The 25,172-nt window shown below is 41.9% G+C and overlaps 1 protein-coding gene across 6 annotated transcripts in view; it reads left to right on the top strand.

Annotated features, from left to right (window-relative positions):
• EPS8L2 (EPS8 like 2) overlaps nucleotides 1-25,172 on the top strand; it is a 258,012-nt gene that overhangs the window by 194,313 nt on the left and 38,527 nt on the right. For 5 of the 6 annotated variants that reach the window (XR_008845306.1, XM_056527018.1, XM_056527020.1 and 2 more), the window contains 3 exons: nucleotides 9,270-9,324; nucleotides 13,512-13,549; nucleotides 21,283-21,347. Coding sequence is in view for 5 of the 6 variants with exons in the window: in XM_056527018.1 (XP_056382993.1) it covers nucleotides 9,281-9,324; nucleotides 13,512-13,549; nucleotides 21,283-21,347 (147 nt within the window). In the remaining variant the exon portion in view is untranslated. Of the gene's footprint in view, nucleotides 1-9,269; nucleotides 9,325-13,511; nucleotides 13,550-19,488; nucleotides 19,738-21,282; nucleotides 21,348-25,172 lie in introns of those variants that run through there. The other variant, XM_056527022.1, reaches the window with a different exon arrangement.

Genomic DNA, 25,172 nt, shown 5'->3' on the forward strand with positions numbered 1-25,172 from the left:
CCGTGCTCACCGTCGAGACCCGGGACCGATACAAAGTACTGGTAAGTGAAATAAAATCTCACTTGCCCGTACAGGCCATGTTCAGTGCCACGCTGCCTCCAGACTGTACATGCCTGGGGGCAGGCAGCTGCGAGGCCAGGCAGCCAATGAGCACAGCCCTGGCGTTCACATCGCTCGCTCCCGCCTGTCTGATTGACAGGCAGGGAGCGAGCGCAGCCTGAATAAATTAGGACCGATTGCCCAGGCGGCATCGTCCGAATTCAGGCGTGACGTCACGTCAGGCTGCAGCCGGCCACTGGGAGGGAGACCCCTAGTGGCCGGTTTTCAAATGTAAAATACACCATGTTAATAAAAAAATAAAAAAATTAAACTATATTAGAGATATGTTGTAGTACAACATATCAAAAAAAAAAAGTTGGTGATAGTGCCCATTTAATATTAACCAACAGACCTGACAGAGCAACAAATGTGCAAGTAGAAGGATACCTGGGGAATAGTGATCGTAATATAATACATTATAACTTATTCTTCAATATGGGAACCTCGCGAGGGGCCACAAAAACAATGAACTTTAGGAAGGCAAAGTTTGATCAACTCAGAGAAGCCTTTAACAATATAAAATGGGATAATGTCCCCAAAAACAAGAATACTGACACTAAATGGGAGACTTTTAAGAATATTTTAAATTCTCACTCTAAGATGTATATACCTTATGGGAATAAAAGGGTCAGGAATAAAAGAAAACCAATATGGATAAATAAAAATGTTAAGGGGGCAATAAATGACAAAAATAAAGCATTTAAAATACTAAAACAGGACGACAGTGAAGAAGCATTAAAAAGCTATAGAGAAAAATGTAAAATATGTAAAAAACAGATAAAAGCCTCAAAAATAGAGACAGAAATTGTCATTGTAAAACTAACCCCAAAATGTTCTTTAACTATATAAATAAAGAAAAGGTCAAAAATGAAAATGTTGGCCCTTTGAAAAAATGATGGAGAAGAAATTATAAACGGGGATCAGGAAAAAGCAAATATATTAAACAAATTCTTCTCCATTGTGTTCACTGAGGAAAATGAAATTCCAGGTGAAATACAGCGAGATAAGGTAAACTTCCCAGTACAGGTCACCTGTCTAACCCAGGAAGAAGTACAGTGCCGCCTACAAAAAATCTAAATAGACAAATCACCAGGTCCAGATGGCATTCACCCCCGTGTTCTAAAGGAATTAAGTAATTTAATAGACAGACCCCTATTTTTAAATATTCAGGGACTCTATAGTAACATTGACTGTTCCCCAGGACTGGCGCATGGCAAATGTGGTGCCAATATTTAAGAAGGGGTTGTTACGCCGAGCGCTCCGGGTCCCCGCTCCTCCCCGGAGCGCTCGCAACATTCTCGCAATTGCAGCGCCCCGGTCAGACCTGCTGACCGGGTGCGCTGCGATACCTCTCCCAGCCGGGATGCGATTCGCTATGCGGCAGGCGCCCGCTCGTGATGCGCATCCCGGCTCCCGTACCTGACTCGCTCTCCGTCGGTCTTGTCCCGGCGCGCGCGGCCCCGCTCCCTAAGGCGCGCGCGCGCCGGGTCTCTGCGATTTAAAGGGCCAGTGTGCCGCTGATTGGCGCCTGGTTCTAATTAGTGAATTCACCTGTGCACTTCCCTATATAACCTCACTTCCCCTTCCCTTCCTTGCCGGATCTTGTTGCCATCGTGCCAGTGAAAGCGTTTCCCAGTGTGTTCCTAGCCTGTGTTCCAGACCTCCTGCCGTTGCCCCTGACTACGACCCTTGCTGCCTGCCCCGACCTTCTGCTATGTCCGACCTTGCTCTTGTCTACTCCCTATCTTCAGCAGTCAGAGAGGTTGAGCCGTTGCTAGTGGATACGACCTGGTTGCTACCGCCGCTGCAAGACCATCCCGCTTTGCGGCGGGCTCTGGTGAAAACCAGTAGCAGCTTAGAACCGGTCCACTAGCACGGTCCACGCCAATCCCTCTCTGGCACAGAGGATCCACCTCCTGTCAGCCGAATCGTGACAGTAGATCCGGCCAGGATGACTGGGCAGATCTTCTACCATGGGCCGAATTTTCATACAACTTCAGAGTCTCAGAATCTTCTGCTAAGTCCCCATTTTTCGTGGTGTACGGCCGTCACCCTCTTCCCCCCCTCCCTACTCCCCTGCCCTCTGGTTTGCCCGCTGTGGATGAAGTGACTCGTGATCTTTCCACCATATGGAAAGAGACCCAAAATTCTCTTTTACAGGCTTCATCCCGCATGAAAAGGTTTGCCGATAAGAAAAGAAGAACTCCCCCCATTTTTGCGCCCGGAGACAAGATATGGCTCTCCGCTAAATATGTCCGCTTTCGTGTCCCCAGTTACAAACTGGGACCACGCTATCTTGGTCCTTTCAAAGTCTTGTGCCAGATTAATCCTGTCTCTTACAAACTCCTTCTTCCTCCTTCTCTCCGTATTCCCAATGCCTTCCTTGTCTCTCTCCTTAAACCACTCATTATTAATCGCTTCTCTCCCAAATTTGTTTCTCCCACTCCTGTTTCCGGCTCTTCTGACGTCTTCTCCGTGAAGGAGATTCTGGCCTCCAAGACGGTCAGAGGAAAAAATTTTTTCCTGGTGGATTGGGAGGGCTGTGGTCCTGAAGAGAGATCCTGGGAACCTGAGGACAACATCCTAGACAAAAGTCTTATCCTCAGGTTCTCAGGCTCCAAGAGGAGGGGGAGACCCAAGGGGGGGGGTACTGTTACGCCGAGCGCTCCGGGTCCCCGCTCCTCCCCGGAGCGCTCGCAACATTCTCGCAATTGCAGCGCCCCGGTCAGACCTGCTGACCGGGTGCGCTGCGATACCTCTCCCAGCCGGGATGCGATTCGCTATGCGGCAGGCGCCCGCTCGCGATGCGCATCCCGGCTCCCGTACCTGACTCGCTCTCCGTCGGTCTTGTCCCGGCGCGCGCGGCCCCGCTCCCTAGGGCGCGCGCGCGCCGGGTCTCTGCGATTTAAAGGGCCAGTGTGCCGCTGATTGGCGCCTGGTTCTAATTAGTGAATTCACCTGTGCACTTCCCTATATAACCTCACTTCCCCTTCCCTTCCTTGCCGGATCTTGTTGCCATCGTGCCAGTGAAAGCGTTTCCCAGTGTGTTCCTAGCCTGTGTTCCAGACCTCCTGCCGTTGCCCCTGACTACGACCCTTGCTGCCTGCCCCGACCTTCTGCTACGTCCGACCTTGCTCTTGTCTACTCCCTATCTTCAGCAGTCAGAGAGGTTGAGCCGTTGCTAGTGGATACGACCTGGTTGCTACCGCCGCTGCAAGACCATCCCGCTTTGCGGCGGGCTCTGGTGAAAACCAGTAGCAGCTTAGAACCGGTCCACTAGCACGGTCCACGCCAATCCCTCTCTGGCACAGAGGATCCACCTCCTGCCAGCCGAATCGTGACAGGGGTCAGAAGGTGACCCTGGGAATTATAGACCTGTTAGTTTAACTTCCGTTGTATGTAAATTGTTTGAGGGTTTCCTAAGGGATGCTATTTTGGAGTATATTGATAAAAATAAATGTATGACTCCATATCAGCATGGCTTTATGAGGGATCGGTCCTGTCATACTAACCTGATCAGCTTCTATGAGGAGGTGAGCTTCAGACTGGACCAGGGGGAATCGCTGGATGTCGTATATCTGGATTTTTCCAAAGCATTTGATACGGTGCCACATAAAAGGTTGGTGCATAAAATGAGAAGGATTGGGCTGAGGGAGAATGTGTGCAAGTGAGTAAGTAACTGGCTCAGTGATAGGAAACAGAGGGTGGTTATTAATGGTACTTATTCTGATTGGGTGACTGTTACTAGTGGGGTACCACAGGGGTCCGTCTTGGGTCCTGTTCTGTTTAATATATTTATTAATGACCTTGCAGAGGGGTTGAATAGTAATGTAGCAATCTTTGCAGATGACACTAAACTCTGTAAAGCGGTAAACACTATAGAGGACAGTGCACTGTTACAAATGGATCTGGATAGGTTGGAGGTTTGGACTGGGAAGTGGCAGATGAGGTTCAACATTGATAAATGTAAGGTAATGCACATGGGGAAGAAAAATCCGGGCTGGGATTATGTATTAAATGGGAGAACACTTGGGATGACTGACATGGAAAAGGACTTAGGAGTCTTAGTTAAAAGTAAATTTAGCTGTAGTGACCAGTGTCAGGCAGCTGCTGCCAAGTCAAATAAAATCATGGGGTGCATCAATAGGGGCATAGATGCCGACGACAAGGAAATAATTCTACCGCTGTACAAATCACTAGTCAGACCACACATAGAATACTGTGCACAGTACTGGGCACCAGTGTACAAGAAAGATATAGTGGAGCTGGAGAGGGTTCAAAGACGGGCAACCAGAGTAATACAGGGAATGGGAGGACTACAGTACCCAGAAAGATTATCAGAATTAGGGTTATTTAGTTTAGAAAAAAAGAAGGCTTAGGGGAGACCTAATATCTATGTATAAATATATCAGGGGACAGTACAGAGATCTCTCCCATGATCTATTTATACCCAGGACTGTATCTATAACAAGGGGGCATCCTCTACGTTTAGAGGAAAGAAGGTTTCTACACCAGCACAGATGGGGGGTTCTTTACTGTAAGAGCAGAGCGACTGTGGAATTCTCTCCCGGGGGAGGTGGTCATGGTGAACTCTGTAAAAGAGTTCAAAAGGGGTCTGGATGCATTTTTGGAGAGTAATAACATCGCTGGTTATGGATACTAGATAAAAAGGGACAGAGCGTTGATCCAGGGATTTATTCTGATGCCATATTTGGAGTCGGGAAAGAATTTTTACCTCTAGTATGAGGGTTTTTTGCCTTCCTCTGGATCAACTCAGTAGGGACTCATTAGGGTTATAGGTTGAACTTGATGGACTCTGGTCTTTTTTCAACCTTATGAACTATGTTACTATGTGTGCACAACTTAAAAGCATGACAAACCTTTATGAAGGGTACCTGACTAATAGCTGTGATGTGTGCAGGAATCGTAATGTGAGTGGGGCCTAATAATGGTAAATTAGCGCTCACACTAACAATCGGACCCATTATTGTAACAATAGAAGCTGCATGACTGAAAATATGATTGAAGAACTACAACCTTTAATATGGTACTTGATAATATATCAGTCATAAATACTCAATTATCATAGTTTTTCATATCAGCTACTATCATCATAAATTCTCATTTTTGGTTATATCACACAAAAATGTGTGACATTTATGGCCGACTATAAACATAGTGTTCAAAGCTATTCCTTTCCTTGTTATCAAGTGGTATTGTCATGTCATAACCTCCTCCAGTTTTCCTGATGGTATGCAAGGAATGTGAACAGTGCCCTTTATTATACAGTGTAAAAGAAACATTTAGCACTAAGGTAAGAACAATTTATTGCTTCAGGGCTTCAGATGAAGACTGAAGTAGTTACTAACACGCCATAGAATTCTATGTTCCTGACAATCTTAGGCTATGTTCACACCGCAGAAATTCAGCAATTCCTCTCAAATTCCGTTCTGCAAAGAGTTGCGGAATTTGTGCGGAATTTCAGCTGCATTTTGAAGGAATTTCTGTGTGCTTACAACACAGAATTCTACTGAAATTCTAAGCCCCATTGAAATCACTGGGATTCCGCCCACAAGTCGGCAACATTTAAAGGCAGGTCTTTAAATTTAGCGGAAAGCAAAATTTCCGCTCCAGAATGTCCACTGCGGAAATTCTTCTACGTGAATGGGACAATAAAATCAAATTGAACATAATGGGGGAGATTTATCAAAACCTGTACAGAGGAAGAGTGTTGCAGTTGCCCATAGCAACCAATCAGGTCGCTTCTTTCACTTTTTCCAGGCCACTTTAAAAATGAAAGAAGCAATCTGGTTCCTATGGGAAACTGCACCACTCTTCATCTGCTTTGATAAATCTCCCCCAATGTGCATTCACTGTGTGAACATAGTCCAACCCAGTTACTGCAGCCAACTTGGTGGTGCCCAGTTCGGGTCTAATGTCGTGATCTCGCTATACTGGTGGCCTGACTGTACCAGTGAGCAGTGAGGGGAGGGTGCATTGTCGGAGTCCATGGAAAGTGTCAGAAGGATGGCACGGATTTGTCTGAGGATGAGTTCTGGGGCTGTGTTTAGTAACATGGTTTTGATATAATGCAGCAACTCCTAATGTTACCTGCTCCTTCACCCAAATAAGTGAATGAAAGAAGGGCAACCAGGCTGCCTGTTATTTCTATAATTTGATGTGAATGGTACATGTCATATGGCTTTGCAAGCTTCTTGTGATAATGTGCCAGCACCAGATACCTGTCTGATGTGCCAGTGATGACAGACATACCCGCCAAGTGTGCCAAAGATGACTAACCTGCCTGCCTATCATGACAGATATCCCCGCCAGATGTGCCCATGATGACTGACATTCCTGACAGGTTTTAAAATAATGACAGATATTTCCATCAGCTGAACCAATGATAACAGACTTCCCTCACAGATGGGCAAACAATAACAAGCATGGCTGCCACGTGTGCCAATGATGATAGATACATTATGCCTGCCACGTGTGCCAATGATGACAGATACACTATGCCTGCCATGTGTGCCAAAGATGATAGACATTCCTACCAGTTGTGCCAGTGATAACAGATATCCCTGCCAGATGTGTGGAGGATGACAGACATGCCTGCCAGGTGTGCCAGTCATTATATACATGCCTGTCTAGGTGTGCCCATGATGACAGACATCCTTACCAGGTAATTCTGCCAGATGTGCCCTTGATTAATGACATTTCTGATGGTGTGCCAGTAATGATATACATCACCAGATTGCCAATAATGACAGACATCACCACCAGATGTGAAAACAATGACAGATACTACGGTTTTAGGTCCCGGTCACAAAACTGGATATGGGTCAAAAATGAGCAAACCGGAGTGACCATTTGACTCCGGTCGGCTCATTAAAGTGATTGGAGTTCAGCGCTGGTCCGGCTGGGGTATGTGATCACCCGGTTTGCCCCTCCCCCAGCCGGATCCGGCACCCGTAGTGTAAAAACGAGATGTGAATACAGCCTTAGCTCCACTCCATCTAATAACCTCAGATTTGGTACGTCAGTTTTGTAACTTTCCTTTGTGTCATATGCCCTTTTTTTTTTTTTTTTGCTGAAGAAAATGTTTATTAATTTTTAAATACAAACTGGACATAAAACTACAAAGGGAGAAAAATAAATTAAATAAGTAAATAAGGCATATGTCATATACCTTTTTGTACACGGTGAAATTGGACTATATAAAGTATACATTGAGTACAGAATCAAGGATGTAATTTGATAATGTTACTCGGGTATGGCAGTGTAACATAATTTATAAGGTTAAATAACTTCAACCTATATCCCTACTGTGTCCCTACTGTGTTGATCCAGAGGAAGGCAAAAACCACTTATGCAGCTGATACCAATTGGCCCATGCCAGGGGGAAACATTCCTACCCAACTCCAAATATGTTGCACACAGAAATAAAAATTGACTGTATGTTAGTTCTCTGAGGGGGCGGGAATGGACTCAAAGTAGTAACTTCCTCGCCAAACAGTTTGTAAGTGATTGTGGCTCTTCTACAGTACAAGAGCCTTGTAAAAAAAAAATCTCCTGGTGCCAGAAAGTTAAACAGATTTGTAAATTACTTATAATTAGAAATCTTAATCCTTCCAGTACTTATCAGCTGCTGTATACTACAGAAGTTCTTTTCATTTTGAATTTCTTTTCTGTCTGACCACATTGCTCTCTGCTGACACCTCTGTCCTTGTCAGGAACTGTCCAGAGCAGGAGAAAATACCCTTAGCAAACCTATCCTGCTCTACCTGACAAGGACAGAGGTGTCAGCAGAGAGCACTGTGGTAAGACAGAAAATAAATTCAAAAAGAACTTCCTCTGGAGCGTACAGCTGCTGATAAGCACTGGAAGGATTAGGATTTTTTAATAGAAGTAATTTACAAATCTGTTTAACTTTCCGGCACCAGTTGATAAAAAAAAAATGTTTTCCATTCTTTAAGAAGTCTACTCTGGGCAATATTTTCAGACAATTTGCAGGATCTTCCTGTGTATACCAGTGTTTCTCAACCAGTGTGACTTCATCTGTTACAACTCCCATGAACAATACATCACCCAGTATGTCTAGTCAGCCAAAGGCTGTCCAGTTATGCTAAGAGTTGTAGTTTTGCAACAGCTAAGGCTCACTTGTTGGGAAGCACTGGTCTATGCTTTAACTGGGCACTCCAGTTTTTCTGACTTCCTATATAATTGCCTGCATATGTATATATACATTATCTAAAGATAACATTCCTGTAGTCCCTATAGGAGTGTTTCTCAATTCCCGTCCTTAAAGGGGTACTCCCGTGGAAAAAAAAATGTTTTTAATCAACTGGTGCCAGAAAGTTAAACAGATTTGTAAATGACTTCTATTAAAAAAATCTTTACCTTTCCAGTACTTTTTAGTAGCTGTATACTATAGAGGAAATTCTTTTCTTTTTGAATTTCTTTTTTGTCTTGTCCACGGTGCTCTCTGCTGACACCTGATGCCGGTATCAGGAATTGTCCAGAGCAGGAGAAAATCCCCATTACAAACCTATGCTACTCTGGACAGTTCCTGACACGGACAGATGTGTCAGCTGAAAGCACTGTGGACAAGACAAAAAAGAAATTCAAAAATAAAAGAATGTCCTCTATAGTATACAGCTACTAAAAAGTACTGGAAGGGTAAATATTTTTAATAGAAGTCATTTACAAATTTGTTTGACTTTCTGGCACCAGTTGATTTAAAAAAAAAATGTTTTCCACCGGAGTACTCCTTTAAGTGATGTTATCAGCATTTCTTTAGTATATGGTATCTGAAAAGTGTCATCACGACAACCATTCTCTGTATGGGATGATGCCCTAAAATCCTGACAGTTCGGGGACTGGAGTTGTCAAGCATTGCTCTATAGCAGTTGTCTCTGGATCTTGCAGAACTACATGCTGGGAATAGTAGTTTTGCAACATCTGAAGGATCACAGTTTAGACACCACTGCTTTATAGTATTGTATCTCTCGTGTGTCCATAGATCAGTTACTGTGTAAACCAAGAAAATATTAAAAGGGAGTAGGTGAAAGCGGGGGCAATGCTTTTCTATGAAACCTGGGTTACTTTGAGACTTAACCCTTTAATCATACAACATCATTTAGAGACATCACTTTATTTTCTTTCAGCTGATGCAGCGATGAGTCAGTCAGGATCTACTGGGAGCAAGCATGGATCCTCCAAGTAAGGCTCTAACACCTCTGGACTTTGTTTAGAAATGAATATAGGCCGTGCATATTGTCTTCTAATGCTCATTAGAAAGTTATGGTTATTGCAAGTTTACCAGGTTGCAGTCACATTCTACCACTTATATTGTTTAACTTAACTGCCAAAGGAAGGGAAATTCCAGCTTTGAATTTAAGCAGTATACCGTATTTTTCGCCGTATAAGACGCACTTTTTCTTCCCCAAAACTGGGGGGAAAAAGTCGGTGCGTCTTATACGGTGAATACACCCCTATCGCGGCGGTCCCTGCGACCATCAACGGCCGGGACCCGCTGCTAATACAGGACATCACCGATCGCGGTGATACCCTGTATTAACCCTTCAGATGCGGCGATCAAAGCTGACCGCCGCATCTGAAGGGAAAGTGACACTAACCCGGCTGCTCAGTCGGGCTGTTCGGGACCGCCGCGATTTCACCGCAGTGCTCCCGAACAGCTCGACTGAATAGCCGGGTTAGTGCTTACAGGACACCGGGAGGGACCTTACCTGCCTCCTCGGTGTCTTCTCCATTCAGGGATCCCCTGTATGGCCGGCGCTCTCCTTCCTCGTCATCACGTCGTCGCGTACGTGCGTCGGCGTGCGTAACGACGTGATGGCGGCGACGGAGAGCGAGGATACCCGCCCGGCAGCAGAGACATTCCGGAGCGACGGGGACACGGCGACAGTGATGGAGCGACATCCAGGGCAGCGGTGACGGGTCCGGAGCGGCCGTTGGCTGTCCGGGCATGCTGGGAGTTGTAGTTTTGCAACATCTGGAGGTCCGCAGATTGAAGACCACTATTGGGTTCAAAATCTTTATTTTTTTTAGATTTTGCCCCTAAAAATTGGGTGCGTCTTATACGCCGGTGCGTCCTATAGGACGGAAAATACGGTATGTGGTACAATGTGACTGCAACCCTGGGCAGGTACAGCTACAGGTCTGCCTTCATTCATGGTTTAGTCTGTGCTGCCTCCTCTTTCTTTGCTGCTGTCACTGCTGTTCCTGGCTCCGCATGCAGGATATCTGTCTTTCTACCTCTTGATGGTACAGCGTGCACACACACATATCCTTCCTATACTTATCACCATCTATTCCCTGTCATATCAGGCAGTTCCACTATTCTCAAACAATAAGGTTAAGAGCATGCAAAGATGTTCCTGTGTATTCTGCACCATTATTGTGTATAAAATCAGCCCCTTTTCTGACCCAGTCTCTGCCTGCTGTCCTGATATTTGCTGCCTACTTATATTTAACCGTGACTACTTAAACCTCTGCTGCCTACCCTGACCTGCTGGTAAGCCATTGACTACAAAGAACTCTGCCAGTCCATACCACGGCCAATATTCCTCTGTGTTATGTACCAGTGTCTCTTAGCCTACAAGGCCAGCTGCAACCTACACTGAGACCACTAGACCAGACCACTCTAGAGGCAGTGACCTGGTTCTGTACAGGGACCACTTAGACATCACAAAAGCAGCTATTGGCACAGTGGGTCCACAACAACTGTTCATTACATTACCTCCTACAGTTTGACAACAACATAGTTTTAAGTACTGAACATCAAATTCAACATTAATCCCAAGCTTAGGAGTCAGTCTTATTGTCAAATACTAAAATATAAGTAGAAAAAAGAAAGAAAAACCAGAGTGCTCCCCTCATGAGGACCGCTATGAAAATACTGGAAAAAGTAGTGGAAGCTGGGCACAACACCTACTGTAGAGCACAATACCTACTGTAGAGCACAACACCTACTGTAGAGCACAACACCTACTGTAGAGCACAACACCTACTGTAGAGCACAACACCTACTGTAGAGCACAACACCTACTGTAGAGCACAACACCCACTGTAGAGCACAACACCTACTGTAGAGCACAACACCTACTGTAGAGCACAACACCTACTGTAGAGCACAACACCCACTGTAGAGTACAACACCTACTGTAGAGCACAATACCTACTGTAGAGCACAACACCTACTGTAGAACACAACACCCACTGTAGAGTACAACACCTACTGTAGAGCACAACACCCACTGTAGAGCACAACACCTACTGTAGAGCACAACACCTTACTGTAGAGCACAACACCTACTGTAGAGCACAACACCTACTGTAGAGCACAACACCTACTGTAGAGCACAATACCTACTGTAGAGCACAACACCTACTGTAGAGCACAACACCTACTGTAGAGCACAACACCCACTGTAGAGCACAACACCTACTGTAGAGCACAACACCTACTGTAGAGCACAACACCCACTGTAGAGCACAACACCCACTGTAGAGCACAACACCTACTGTAGAGCACAACACCTACTGTAGAGCACAACACCTACTGTAGAGCACAACACCTACTGTAGAGCACAACACCTACTGTAGAGCACAACACCTACTGTAGAGCACAACACCTACTGTAGAGCACAACACCTTCTGTAGAGCACAACACCCACTGTAGAGCACAACACCTACTGTAGAGCACAACACCTACTGTAGAGCACAACACCCACTGTAGAGCACAACACCTACTGTAGAGCACAACACCTACTGTAGAGCACAATACCTACTGTAGAGCACAACACCTTACTGTAGAGCACAACACCTTCTGTAGAGCACAACACCTACAGTAGCATGTGGATGAAGAAAGCAGGTGAGCCGCCCCAGGGTGATTCCGAATGATTGGCAATTGATCCGGTTTATGCAATGAAGAGGTAAGTAAATGGAAAATGGTTCCCTTATTAAAGGCGCTTTTCCCAAGACATGTATGTATTCAAAAGAGTATGTATGCCTGATGAAGATCCTGGTCTAGGAGCGAAACGCGTTGTGTGTATGCTCTTTTGAATACATACATGTCTTGGGAGAAGCGCCTTTTATTCAGGTGAACCATTTACTTACCTCTTCATTAAATACTATAAGGTTATACATTAGAATATATAGTATTCTAATTGTTCTGCATATTATTTTGTATTTACATCAGGATAAGGTCACATATTGGGAAATTGTGTATCTGTTTTGAATTAATAAAACAACTTTATATAATAATAATTATTATTTTATTTATTTTAATCATATGTATAATCATATGTATTTGGATTGCAAGAACAGATACACAAAGGCCACGATGTGTGGCCTCACCCCAATACGCTTATCTCATTGATCACAACCAGTTATTGTTTTGCTGCACAAAAAATACTGGATGGCTGCAACGTATGGCTTCACCAAAGCTGCGTTAAAGGGGTACTCCGGTGAAAACCTTTTTTTTTTTTTTTTTAAATCAACTGGTGCCAGAAAGTTAAACATATTTGTAAATTACTTCTATTAAAAAGGCTTAATCCTTCCAGTACTTATTAGCTGCTGAATGCTACAGAAGAAATTCCTTTCTTTTTGGAAAACTGATGACATCATGAGCATAGTGCTCTCTGCTGACATCTCTGTCCATTTTAGCAACCATGCATAGCAGAGGTATGCTCAGGGCAGCCTGGTGGCTCAGTGGTTAGCACTGCTGCCTTGTAGTGCTGGGGCCTTGGGTTCAAATCCCACTAAGGACAACAATAAATAAAGACTTATTATTATTATTATAACGTCAGCAAAGAGCACTGTGCTCGTGATGTCATCAGAGAGAATTCCAAAAAGAAAAGAATTTCCTCTGTAGTATTCAGCAACTAATAAGTACAGGAAGGATTAAGATTTTTTAATAGAAGTAATTTACAAATCTGTTTAACTTTCCGGAGCCAGTTGATTTAAAAGAAAAAAGGTTTTCACCGGAGTACCCCTTTAATCATTAAGTATAGATATCCATACACTGGGAACAGTTCTACTATGACTGCAACACAAACTGTTCTTATTATTATATAATATTCATGTAAGAAATGTAACCGTGTGCGTACATCAGTTCACTAGGGCCATGTTCACACTGACATCATGACATCATTCATTACAGGAGCCATGGCAGATGTGTCAAAACCATTGTTAAAAAATACTGTAATATACCGTATATTGTACTATAAATTTATAGATTAGTAGTGTAACCTTTTACTGATTGTAGATTTATCAGGAAAGCAAAAAAATCTGGTGGTCATACTATGTAATAGTGATAAACAATCAGTAACATTAATCCCAAACATATTAAGGATCTAATTATTATTATTCTTTCTGCTTTCCAGTGGAGGACCAAGCAAAATGAGTGCAAAAGATCTATTTGGTAAGTACCGTATTAATTATATGATAATAATAATGATATGATATTTTGTCACCTTGGCCATTATATAATATCTCTATCTACCAGACAAGGTGTAGCATACACTTTGTAGTAGATGAACAAATAAGGGCCAAAAAGTCAGAACCTCTTCAGAACAGTGGGTCTTGTTAGGTGTTCTTGCTATGTAGTGGTTAGTACCTAACAATGTGGTTCCAAAAAAGGACAACCAGTGAACCGGCAACAGGATCATGGGCCCAAGGATCCTTGATGCATGAGAAAGGGGAAGGCTTCTAGAACAATCTGAAGAGCTACTGTAGCACAAAATGAGGACAAAATTAATGTTGGCTATGACAGAATGGTGTCAGAAGACAAGGTGCATAGCATTGGGCTGTGTAAGGAGCTGCGTAGATGCAGACCCTATGCTGACCCCTCTGTCTATCACCAATTGAGCACTGGAGCCTCAGAACTTGTCCATGGTGCAGTGAATGAGGGTAAACAGCTGAATGGATATCTTCATAACTAACAGGGGAAAAGATGGACTGTTTGAAGGAGGAATTTATAATTATTATTTTTTTCTCTGTTGTAAAGGGGTAGGAAATTAGGAGATTGTAACAAATAGATAATCAAAGGGCGAATAATAAAAGGGTGGGAAAGGTACAAAAAACATACCAACAGGAAATAAGTAAGCTAATGATAAAACATAGTAGTTTCCCACCTCCTGGCTCCCTATCATTGTTACTAAAGATTAAAATAAAATAAAAAATAAAATAAAAAAAGATATGATTTTCAGCAAGCCCCGTAGACATAGAAAATAATAGAGGGAAGGGAACCCTACTTACTTCTATGGGAGAACTTTCTAGGCATGCTCTTTTACCCGTGGAGAAGTCATTGTGTAGGGAGGGAGAGGAGGGGTCTGAAGCCATCTCTATACTGGTAACACCGTTCACTGAAATCCTGTCTATGATGATGAGGAAGACACAGCTCGAAAGAAATGTGTACAAAATAGGAAGTGTCAGCTTAGTGGCCAGAATGAAAACTCCAAGATTTCAAGATTATTTTATAATATAAAAAGTAAAATGAAATATTATAAAAACATGACCACAAATTATTTCAAAGTATGTTTAACATAAAAACTTCATCAATAGGTGATTTTCCGATGACACAACTTTTAAGGGGTTTAAGATCTGTATCATTAAACCAAAAAAATTGCCCAGAATTGCTATGGCTAATAGAATACTGGTTTCATTTGCACCAAAATTCTGGAGCACAGCAGTTAAAGGAGAAATGCGGAGCAAAACTTTTACCTTTCATTGTGCCCGGGCTGCAAAACAAAACAAAAAAAAAACTTCAACTCACCTTCTTATGTTCCCCCGTTGCGCCGATATCGTCTGGCGCTGCTCAGCTGGCTGCTTCTTAGACTCGGAAAGTCACACTGCAGTCAGCGTATCGCCGGCCACAGTGATGTCCGGTGATAGGCTGAGCGCACTGTCATGTCCTATCACCGGCCAAGGCGGGACATCACTGTGACCGGCGATACGCTGACTGCAGTGTGACGTTCCGAGCCTAAGAAGGAGGGAACCGAGCAGTGCCGGAGGACCGGGATGCGGATATCGTCACAACGGGGGAACGTAGGATGGTGAGTTAAAAGTTTTTTTTTTGTTTTTGCAGTCCAGGCACAAGGGAAGGTAAAAGTGTTGTGCCGCATTTCTCCTTTAAGACTTTAAGACACATTTATTATCTAGAGTACACCAAAATGAATAATAAACTGTGCCTCACTTTAAAAGAGGGTGTTGCTTATCTGAAAATGAGTGTTTCTAAGCAAAAATAAACGAGGCATGGCATAAAATGTAACTCCATGCACCATAATTGTGTCATAATTATAGTGTACAATTTTGATGTAAAGTAAAAGTTACTCTAAGCTTAGGCTAGACAGTCTAACAATGCTAGCCACTGTGATAAATCTACCCCCAAAATTGTTTAAACCTAAAGTCTGAGAACCTGAACACATCTGTTTTGTACTTAGGCATTTTATATAGGTAAAATCCATCAGATGCATATATTTCTCTCATGTCTGCATGTCTTTTGTTTACTAAATTTGAAGAGTACCTGTCATCAAACCATGATTTCTAAAGGAACTTGGATTTTATTCCCTAACTACTCCTAACACCCTTCCTGACCTTAACATTTTTTTCTGAGCTATAAAAAGCTGTGTATCATACCTTTCCCCTTGCTCACATTGTGTGAGCTCCAGGCAGGAGAAAGTGGGCGTTCCCGCGCAGGCACAACATCACTGAAGCCTGTGAGAGTTGTGCCTCGCCATGTCCCACACACTTCCTGAGTTTGGTCTCCTGCCAGGCCGTGAAGAGACCAAACTAACTGTTTGACTTGCGCAGGGAACAGAACAGAGCCTGAACCTAGTTGCCATTTTTTCAATCACATTAAAACATATAAAGGTTGAGAATTTTAACAGCAAGTAAATATCAAAGTGTCTTATAATTACTCAGGAACAATATATTAAAAGTTTAGCTTGATGACAGGAGTTCTTTAAGGGAAGTTATATGGTCTCCTAGTTCTAAAAAAAAATTAAAAAAAGAGGAGAAGGAGAAAAGACATAGAAGGGGAAAAAGAGAGAGGAGTGAGAAATGGGGGGCATGAAAGAGAGAAGGGAAAGAGAGAAAAGGAAAATCTGGTGTATTCCTAAACTGTCTTATCTAAGTCTATACAAGACAGTTTTAGTAAATCATATTCTAGTGACCAATTTAAGAAGATGCAATATAAAGAAATGCATGTGCAGTGGCTGGGATAAAAAAAAAAATGTGTACTCAATCATGCTGATGCCCTGCAACCAGTGTTCCGTCATTGGCCAGTCCTGCTGCTCAGTACTTCCTGGTTTTGGTCTTGACACTCAGTCATTCAATGGCCTCAGCTCTGAACCACCTCAGCCTGTGCAGTCAGAGAAGAAAGAAGAAAGGAAGAGCAGAGTCCTTAAAGGGAATCTATCAGCTCTATATAATGCTCAGTGTTGCAGAGGCAGGTAGCTGATAAGGAGAAAAAACTGATTATACCTGTCTCTTAGCTGATGACTGTTTGCAAGCTCAATTGCCACAGAGGTGGTGCTGAGCTGCAGCATGCAAGCCTCCTCCCTCCCCCACCCCTCCCTGCCCTGCATGACTGATGTAAAGGGTTTACCTTCCAGCACTTTGCCTTGTTTACCAATCAAGCAGGGCAGGGATGGGTTGTGGAGGAAGGCTTGCATGCCGCAGCTTTGCACAGCCTCTATAAATTTAAGCTTAGAAGAAAAACATGATTTTATAACTTTGCAAACAGCCAGCAGCTAAGAGACCTGTATCATTTATTTAACTTCCTATCAGCTATCTGCCCATGTCTGAAGCTCTGAGTATGATATAGAGCGGACAGATTCCACTTAAGCCCAATGGAGTGGAGTACACTGTGGAGGAGTTGGAGATCTTCAGTGTCAAACACTGCCTCATACATTGCAAATATAAAGCATTATTCACATTGCATTAACTATATAGATATATAGATAACTATATAAAGTTTATGTAATACAGTATGTTTAATGGGTTGTCTAGAATTGGAAAAGCCTGGCTGCTTTCTCACAGAACCAGTACCACACCTGTTCATAGGTTGTATTTGGTATTGCAGCTCACTTTCATTCAAGTGAATGAGGCTGATCTGCAATACCACCCATAGCCTGTGGGCAGGGTTGCACTGGTTTGGGAGAAAGCAGCCATGTTTATGTTATGAATAGGCATTAAGTTTACCTCCAATCAGTTCAATTCTCGGTTGGGTTACTTTTCAACCCATCAGACCCATTTTAGTGGATGACTAAACATGAGCTATGAGAAGATTAAAGGCGGAGAGTAGGGTCACACATAGTATGTACGCAGCATATTTCACACTGCGTAAAATTGGCTGTGCATCAATAAATAAGTTATGTATTCTCTTATGAGTAGACTCAGAAGGCTATCTGCCGCAGCCCTGTGTGTACAGTGAGGTTTGGAGGCAGGCCTGTGTGTCATTGGGATGTCAGTGCGCAGGCCCCGCCCTCAAACTTTGATGCACACACAGGGCTGCCACAGGTAGTCCTGTGTGTCTACTCATAGGAGAATACTCCTGCTGCACAGCGGATTTTGTGCAGTGTGAAATACACTGTGTATACGCTATATATGGCCCTTCCCTTTATCTGTATGTATGTTATTTTAATTCAATGATATTAGTTACCATTGCATATTATGTGATGGGAGATTGCAGAGGTTATCTCAACCAGACCAAGTAATATCCATCCTTTACTGCCAGAGGAATCTTCGCACCAACATAGAGTTATCATACTGGCCTCATTAAAGGGGTACTTCCCTGGAAAACATTTTTTTTTTTTTGTCAACTGGTGCCAGAAAGTTAAACAGATTTTTAAATTACTTCTATTAAAAAATCTTAATTCTTCCTGTACTTATCAGCTGTTGTATGCTTTACAGGAAGTTCTTTTTTAATTTCCTTTCTGTCTGACCACAGTGCTCTCTGCTGACACCTCTGTCCATTTTAGGATCTGCCTGGAGCAGGATAGGTTTGCTATGGGAATTTGCTCGTACTCCAGACAGTTCCTAAAATGGACCAAGGTGTCAGCAGAGAGCACTGTGGTAAGACAGAAAGGAAATTCAAAAAGAAGAGAACTTCCTGTGGAGCATACAGCATTAAGTTTTTTTTAATAGAAGTAATTTACATATCTATAATAAATATATCACTCGCGCTGGTGGAAACTATGGGCTACTATACCCTGCTGCATTCACTCCAGTACGTTTTCCTGTATGGCGTACAAAAATGAGTAATAAAATATAAATATAATAGGAGCACGCGCTGGGAAATAGCTGGGAGAAATGACAATAGATTTAAAACAGAGATGATGTCCTACCTTAAGATTTGTAGTGCTTCATCATAATGGAACAGAGTACATTGGTTTCTGGAAATGTTAAATGAATAATATGGCAGCCAAGAAATAAATAGATCCTTCCGTAGTGGGCCCGTTAATGGGTTGCTCCAGCGCTGGAGTCTGTAGATGGTCAGAACAGTCACCTTACAGGGTAGAGATCTTTAGAAGAGGTATAGCGGGAGAACGCTCCGGCCGGTAGCGTCTCAGCCGGCTTCCGTCCTTGTGGCAAAGAGCTCGGTGGTGTGAGAGAGTTCACAAAGATATCGTCGCATTTCGAAAACACTTCCGTCCTCGTGGCAAAGAGCTCGGTGGTGCACAGAGAGTCCACAAAGATATCGACGCGTTTCGAAAACACCCCGGTTTCCTTCGTCGGGATCCCGACGAAGGAAACCCTAGTGTTTTCGAAACACGTCGATATCTTTGTGGACTCTCTGTGCCCCCTTAGTGACGTCACTACTAGCCGCTCACACCACCGAGCTCTTTGCCACGAGGACGGAAGCCGGTTGAGATGCTACCGGCCGGAGCGTTCTCCCGCTATACCTGTTCTAAAGATCTCTACCCTGGAAGGTGACTGTTCTGACCATCTACAGACTCCAGCGCTGGAGCAACCCATTAACGGGCCCACCACGGAAGGATCTATTTATTTCTTGGCTGCCATATTATTCATTTAACATTTCCAGAAACCAATGTACTCTGTTCCATTATGATGAAGCACTACAAATCTTAAGGTAGGACATCATCTCTGTTTTTTATCTATTTTTATCTATTTTTATCATTTCTCCCAGCTATTTCCCAGCGCGTGCTCCTATTATATTTATATTTAATTTACATATCTGTTTAACCTTCTGGCACCAGTTGATAAAAAAAAAAAAAAATGTTTTCCAGGGGAGTACTCCTTTTAAGTAAGAGCTGTAAATCATAAACCTGTGTCAAACAACCATAAAAACATTATAAAGTTAAAGGTATTGCAGCAAAGTGGTTAGCTGTCAGGAACTCAAAAGGGTGTAGCCAGTAATCTGGGGTTAAACTACACCAAGGAGGGTCAATTGGTAGAAGGAGGTGTGTTCAGACATGATCGGGATGCTGCTTCCTGCAAAGAACTTAGTGAAGGGAATAGCTGACCCTGTGTGGGAGTGCGTATTCCAATTCCCTATAGAACGACCCTATTAGGACCTCAACTCTAGATTTGGGAGATAAATGAATCAGTTTCAAAATGCGCCATGGGGAAACCCTCTGATCCAAGGTATGTCTGTGTCTTTTACGCCATGTGTCTGAGAAAGCTTCTGACTGACCTTTAAACTGTATGTGATAGGACTATACTAATATTGTATCTAAACTGTATGTGATAGGACTATACTAATAGTGTATCTAAACTGTATGTGATAGGACTATACTAATATTGTATCTAAACTGTATGTGATAGGACTATACTAATATTGTATCTAAACTGTATGTGATAGGACTATACTAATAGTGTATCTAAACTGTATGTGATAGGACTATACTAATATTGTATCTAAACTGTATGTGATAGGACTATACTAATATTGTATCTAAACTGTATGTGATAGGACTATACTAATATTGTATCTAAACTGTATGTGATAGGACTATACTAATATTGTATCTAAACTGTATGTGATAGGACTATACTAATATTGTATCTAAACTGTATGTGATAGGACTATACTAATATTGTATCTAAACTGTATGTGATAGGACTATACTAATATTGTATCTAAACTGTATGTGATAGGACTATACTATTGTATCTAAACTGTATGTGATAGGACTATACTAATATTGTATCTAAACTGTATGTGATAGGACTATACTAATATTGTATCTAAACTGTATGTGATAGGACTATACTAATATTGTATCTAAATTGTATGTGATAGGACTATACTAATATTGTATCTAAACTGTATGTGATAGGACTATACTAATATTGTATCTAAACTGTATGTGATAGGACTATACTATTGTATCTAAACTGTATGTGATAGGACTATACTAATATTGTATCTAAACTGTATGTGATAGGACTATACTAATATTGTATCTAAACTGTATGTGATAGGACTATACTATTGTATCTAAACTGTATGTGATAGGACTATACTAATATTGTATCTAAACTGTATGTGATAGGACTATACTAATATTGTATCTAAACTGTATGTGATAGGACTATACTAATATTGTATCTAAATTGTATGTGATAGGACTATACTAATATTGTATCTAAACTGTATGTGATAGGACTATACTAATATTGTATCTAAACTGTATGTGATAGGACTATACTAATATTGTATCTAAACTGTATGTGATAGGACTATACTAATAGTGTATCTAAACTGTATGTGATAGGACTATACTAATATTGTATCTAAACTGTATGTGATAGGACTATACTAATATTGTATCTAAACTGTATGTGATAGGACTATACTAATATCGTATCTAAACTGTATGTGATAGGACTATACTAATATTGTATCTAAACTGTATGTGATAGGACTATACTATTGTATCTAAACTGTATGTGATAGGACTATACTAATATCGTATCTAAACTGTATGTGATAGGACTATACTAATATTGTATCTAAACTGTATGTGATAGGACTATACTAATATCGTATCTAAACTGTATGTGATAGGACTATACTAATATTGTATCTAAACTGTATGTGATAGGACTATACTAATATTGTATCTAAACCGTATGTGATAGGACTATACTAATATTGTATCTAAATTGTATGTTTTTTCCTTACAGAACAGAGGAAAAAGTATTCCAACTCAAATGTCATCATGCACGAAACATCTCAATACAATGTAGAGGTAAGTGTGTGGATCCCTGTGCGGTGCCCATAGCAGATATGTCTTACGGAAAAACTATTATGCAATAGACATTTTGGAATGAGGGACGGTTCATCATGAGCCTCTGCTAGGGTAACCACCTGGCCGGAGTTTTACCGGCACAGACGGTATTTTAGCCACCCGGCCGGTATTTTTATATTAAAAATACCGGCAATGCAATGGCCGGTATTTATCCAATCAACCCACCAACTCCTGGAATGTTGCACCATAACCTATACTAGTGTTTCCCAACCAGGGGTGCCTCCGGCTGTTGCAAAACTACAACTCCTAGCATGCCTGGACAGCCAACGGCTGTCCAGGCATGCTGGGAGTTGTAGTTTTGCAACAGCTGGAGGCACCACTGGTTGAGAAACACCGATCTATACTATATACATGCTGGGAGTTGTAGTTTTCATTTGGGGCAGCTGATGAACCACAGGCTGTATCAGGGAATGCTGGGAGTTGTAGTTAGTTACTAACTGCAACTCTTGAATGTAATTAAAAAAAGCGATCAAAGCGTCACGTCAAAACCAAAATGGTACTGTTAAAAACTAAAGATCGAGGCGCAAAAAATGAGCCCTCAAACAGCCCTGTATGAGAAGTAATAAAAAAGTTATAGGGGTCAGAATAGGACAAAATTTCCCCCCCTGCACATGTGCACCCTGTGATGTCACGCATATATAATTAATTATGCAAATGAGTATAGCCGTATTTTCTGGCAAGAAAGGTGGCAACCCTAACCTCTGCTGATCTGTGCCAGAGCGAGGGCGATGGGGTGTGGAGATAGAGACCGCTCTGGTACTGTATGTAGCTGGAGATACCAGTATGGCAGCTTTAATGCTGTACATTTATGTTTATTTATAGATTACATCATATTGTCATATTGTATAGAACTGTATATTTGTTACAATTCAGTGTATTTAAAAAAATGTGTAAATTAATTCTATTAAAAAAAAAATCTTAATCCTTTCAGTACTTATGAGCTGCTGAAGTTGAGTTGATCTTTTCTGTCTAAGTGCTCTCTGACGACACCTGTCTCGGGAACTGTCCAGAGTAGAAGCAAATCCCAATAGAAAACCTCTTCTACTCTGTGCAGTTCCCGAGACAAGCAGAGATGTCAGCAGAGAGCACTCTTGTCAGACAGAAAAGAACAACTCAACTTCAGCAGCTGATAATTATTGGAAGGATTAAGATTTTTTAATAGAAGTAATTTACAGATCTGTTTAACTTTCTGGAGCCAGTTGATATTAAAAAATATCTTTTATTTTATTTTTTTCTGGAATACCCCTTTAACTATTTCAGTCTTCTCAGTTTGTTCATGAGTGTTTACAGTAGGTGAAATGCCGGCATGACATTGTATAACCTTATAACCAGTGCATATACAAACGTAGACAGGAATGAGTGCGAACATGTGACAGAAGCCATAAGGGGGTCGTAGATAGTCTCAGTCCACCTTCATACATGACATTTCTATTAAAAGAGAGTAAAGGATAAGATGCAGGGAGCTCAGTGTCCCAGCAGGTAGTATGCAGGTGACATTCAAGCAGGTCTGCAGAACAGGGTGTGCTTTCGATATCCTTGTGTCGGAGGAAAGCATGTTCCGCTCAAAGGTTGATTCCTGCCGTACAAAGCCACTCCTTTAAATGGCACTGGATTGTCCAAAGGTGATGAGTGGAGATGACCTTTGTTAGGAGGAGCAAGTAGAAGGGAAAGTTCACAGATAGTGACAGAAGGCTGGTAGAGGGCTTTTTCCTGCAGAGCTCGGCTTATCAAGAGTCAATAGAAGAACATTTCCTAACAACCTGGCCATCTACCTCCGCTCCAATAATTCACAAGCGGCTATGTGCTTTACCAGTTTATTAGCCTTAATCAATAAACCACAGATATGCCTGCTCCTCAAAGCTTATTCTAGTACAAAACTGTATTATGTACATAGACCGGGGTAATGATGTGTGCTTCCGTGTTTGCACAACTGTCACATGTAGTCCGGAGTCTTGTATATATATATATCAACTGGCTCCAGAAAGTTAAACAGATTTGTAAATGACTTCTATTAAAAAATCTTAATCCTTCCAATAATTATCAGCTGCTGAAGTTGAGTTGTTCTTTTCTGTCTGGCAACATTGCTCTCTGGTGACATTTTTGCTTGTCTCGGGAACTGCACAGAGTAGAGTAGAATAGATTTGCTATGGGGATTTGCTTCTACTTTGAACAGTTCCCGAGACACGTGTCATCAGAGAGCACTTAGACAGAAAAGAACAACTCAACTTCAGCAGCTCATAAGTACTGAAAGGATTAAGATTTTTACTAGACGTAATTTACAAATCTGTTTAACTTTCTGGAGCCGGTTGATATATTAAAAAAAGTTTTTTCCTGGATAACCCCTTTAATACTAACACTATTTTTCTTACTTTTATTACATCAAGCCCCAACTCTAGTCTGGTTCTCCATTTTGATTGGGTTTTTATAAATTACAAACATAAATATTATTGACTGGTTCATAAAGGACGCCTGGACAAGGCAGACCTACATGCAGAGGCACAAGTTGTTGTGTCAAGCTATGTTCACACTGCTCCTGGTGCAGGTGTAGAACATACCATGGGGTCCCATTGACCAACAGTGTTGTTTTGTCGTGAACTGGGCCATTATGTGTCAGTGTAGATCAGTCTTTCTTCAGTGCTATACATCAGAATTACTCTTGATGTAGGACATTTGAAATGCAGAGCAAACTCAGCCTAAAAGAAATGTGTATGGTGCAGTATTTTTACTGATTCCAATTTTAGCTGATCTGAGATGACTAAAAATTCCTACCCAACTTTTTTAACCAATTCTCTCTTTTTAGAGTGCATTCACATACTTAGAAGTTTCATCCAGCAAGTTCTTTTTTGCCTAGGCCAGACACAACTGATTTGAAAAATTGTTAACTTTGTGCTCTGTCTGGTGTATATAACTAGATAGATATACTTGGATGGTCACTTAAATCATACCTGTATTTTCAAAAGAATTCTAAAAACCTACAGATTTTTTTTATTTTATTATTATTATCTTTTTTTTTCTTGGCTGTGGCAAGATGCCTTTAGTGTTTTTACTGCTGTTACTGAGCCTCTAAGAGTCCCCTCCATGGTGCACAGCTATTTCTTATGTTCTTCATAAGAACTGGGCTGGTTTGCAGCAGTGCTCACACCTGGAATTCATTTCTCTTACTTCTCTGGCCAATCAATGGACATTACCTACTCACAAGCCCTCCTCATCTCTGCTATCATGGCATAGTTGCTGGAAAAAGTGCACTGATTAGACTGAACAGGTTGGCACTGTGATGGGAAACTATTTACAGTGCAGCATTAAAGATGATATGTGGGTGGCGGTTTGTGAGGGAAAAGGAAATAAACAGCAGCAACACAGCAAGAAAGGTGTTACGTCACAAGTGCAGCCCTGGTTCCAGCAGTGAACTGCTGATAGTGATGGTGGGGATTATATTAAAGGAGTTGTCCTGGATTAGGAAAACAGAGCTGATTTTATTTTTTCAAAAACAGCACCACACCTGCTGAAAAATCTTTGTAAATTTCTGCATTCCAATATACTGTGTGTGCATGTGACATTCTGGGCACCCGTACAGATGTAAGGACTCACCAGCAGTCACATGAGGTGATATGGCTGAGCACATTTTTGTTTGGACTTTACAGCAATAAAGTTTTAAGAGGTGTAACCTTTGTCATTATACTTAGAACTTGCAATGTTTCAAGGTGTCTCAGAATAGGTCCTAAGGTCCTAGGGGTGGTATCTTCTACAGGTCTGTGGAGTGTTTAA

Source organism: Hyla sarda, chromosome 6, assembly GCF_029499605.1.
Source record: "Hyla sarda isolate aHylSar1 chromosome 6, aHylSar1.hap1, whole genome shotgun sequence".
Lineage (NCBI taxonomy): Eukaryota > Metazoa > Chordata > Amphibia > Anura > Hylidae > Hyla > Hyla sarda.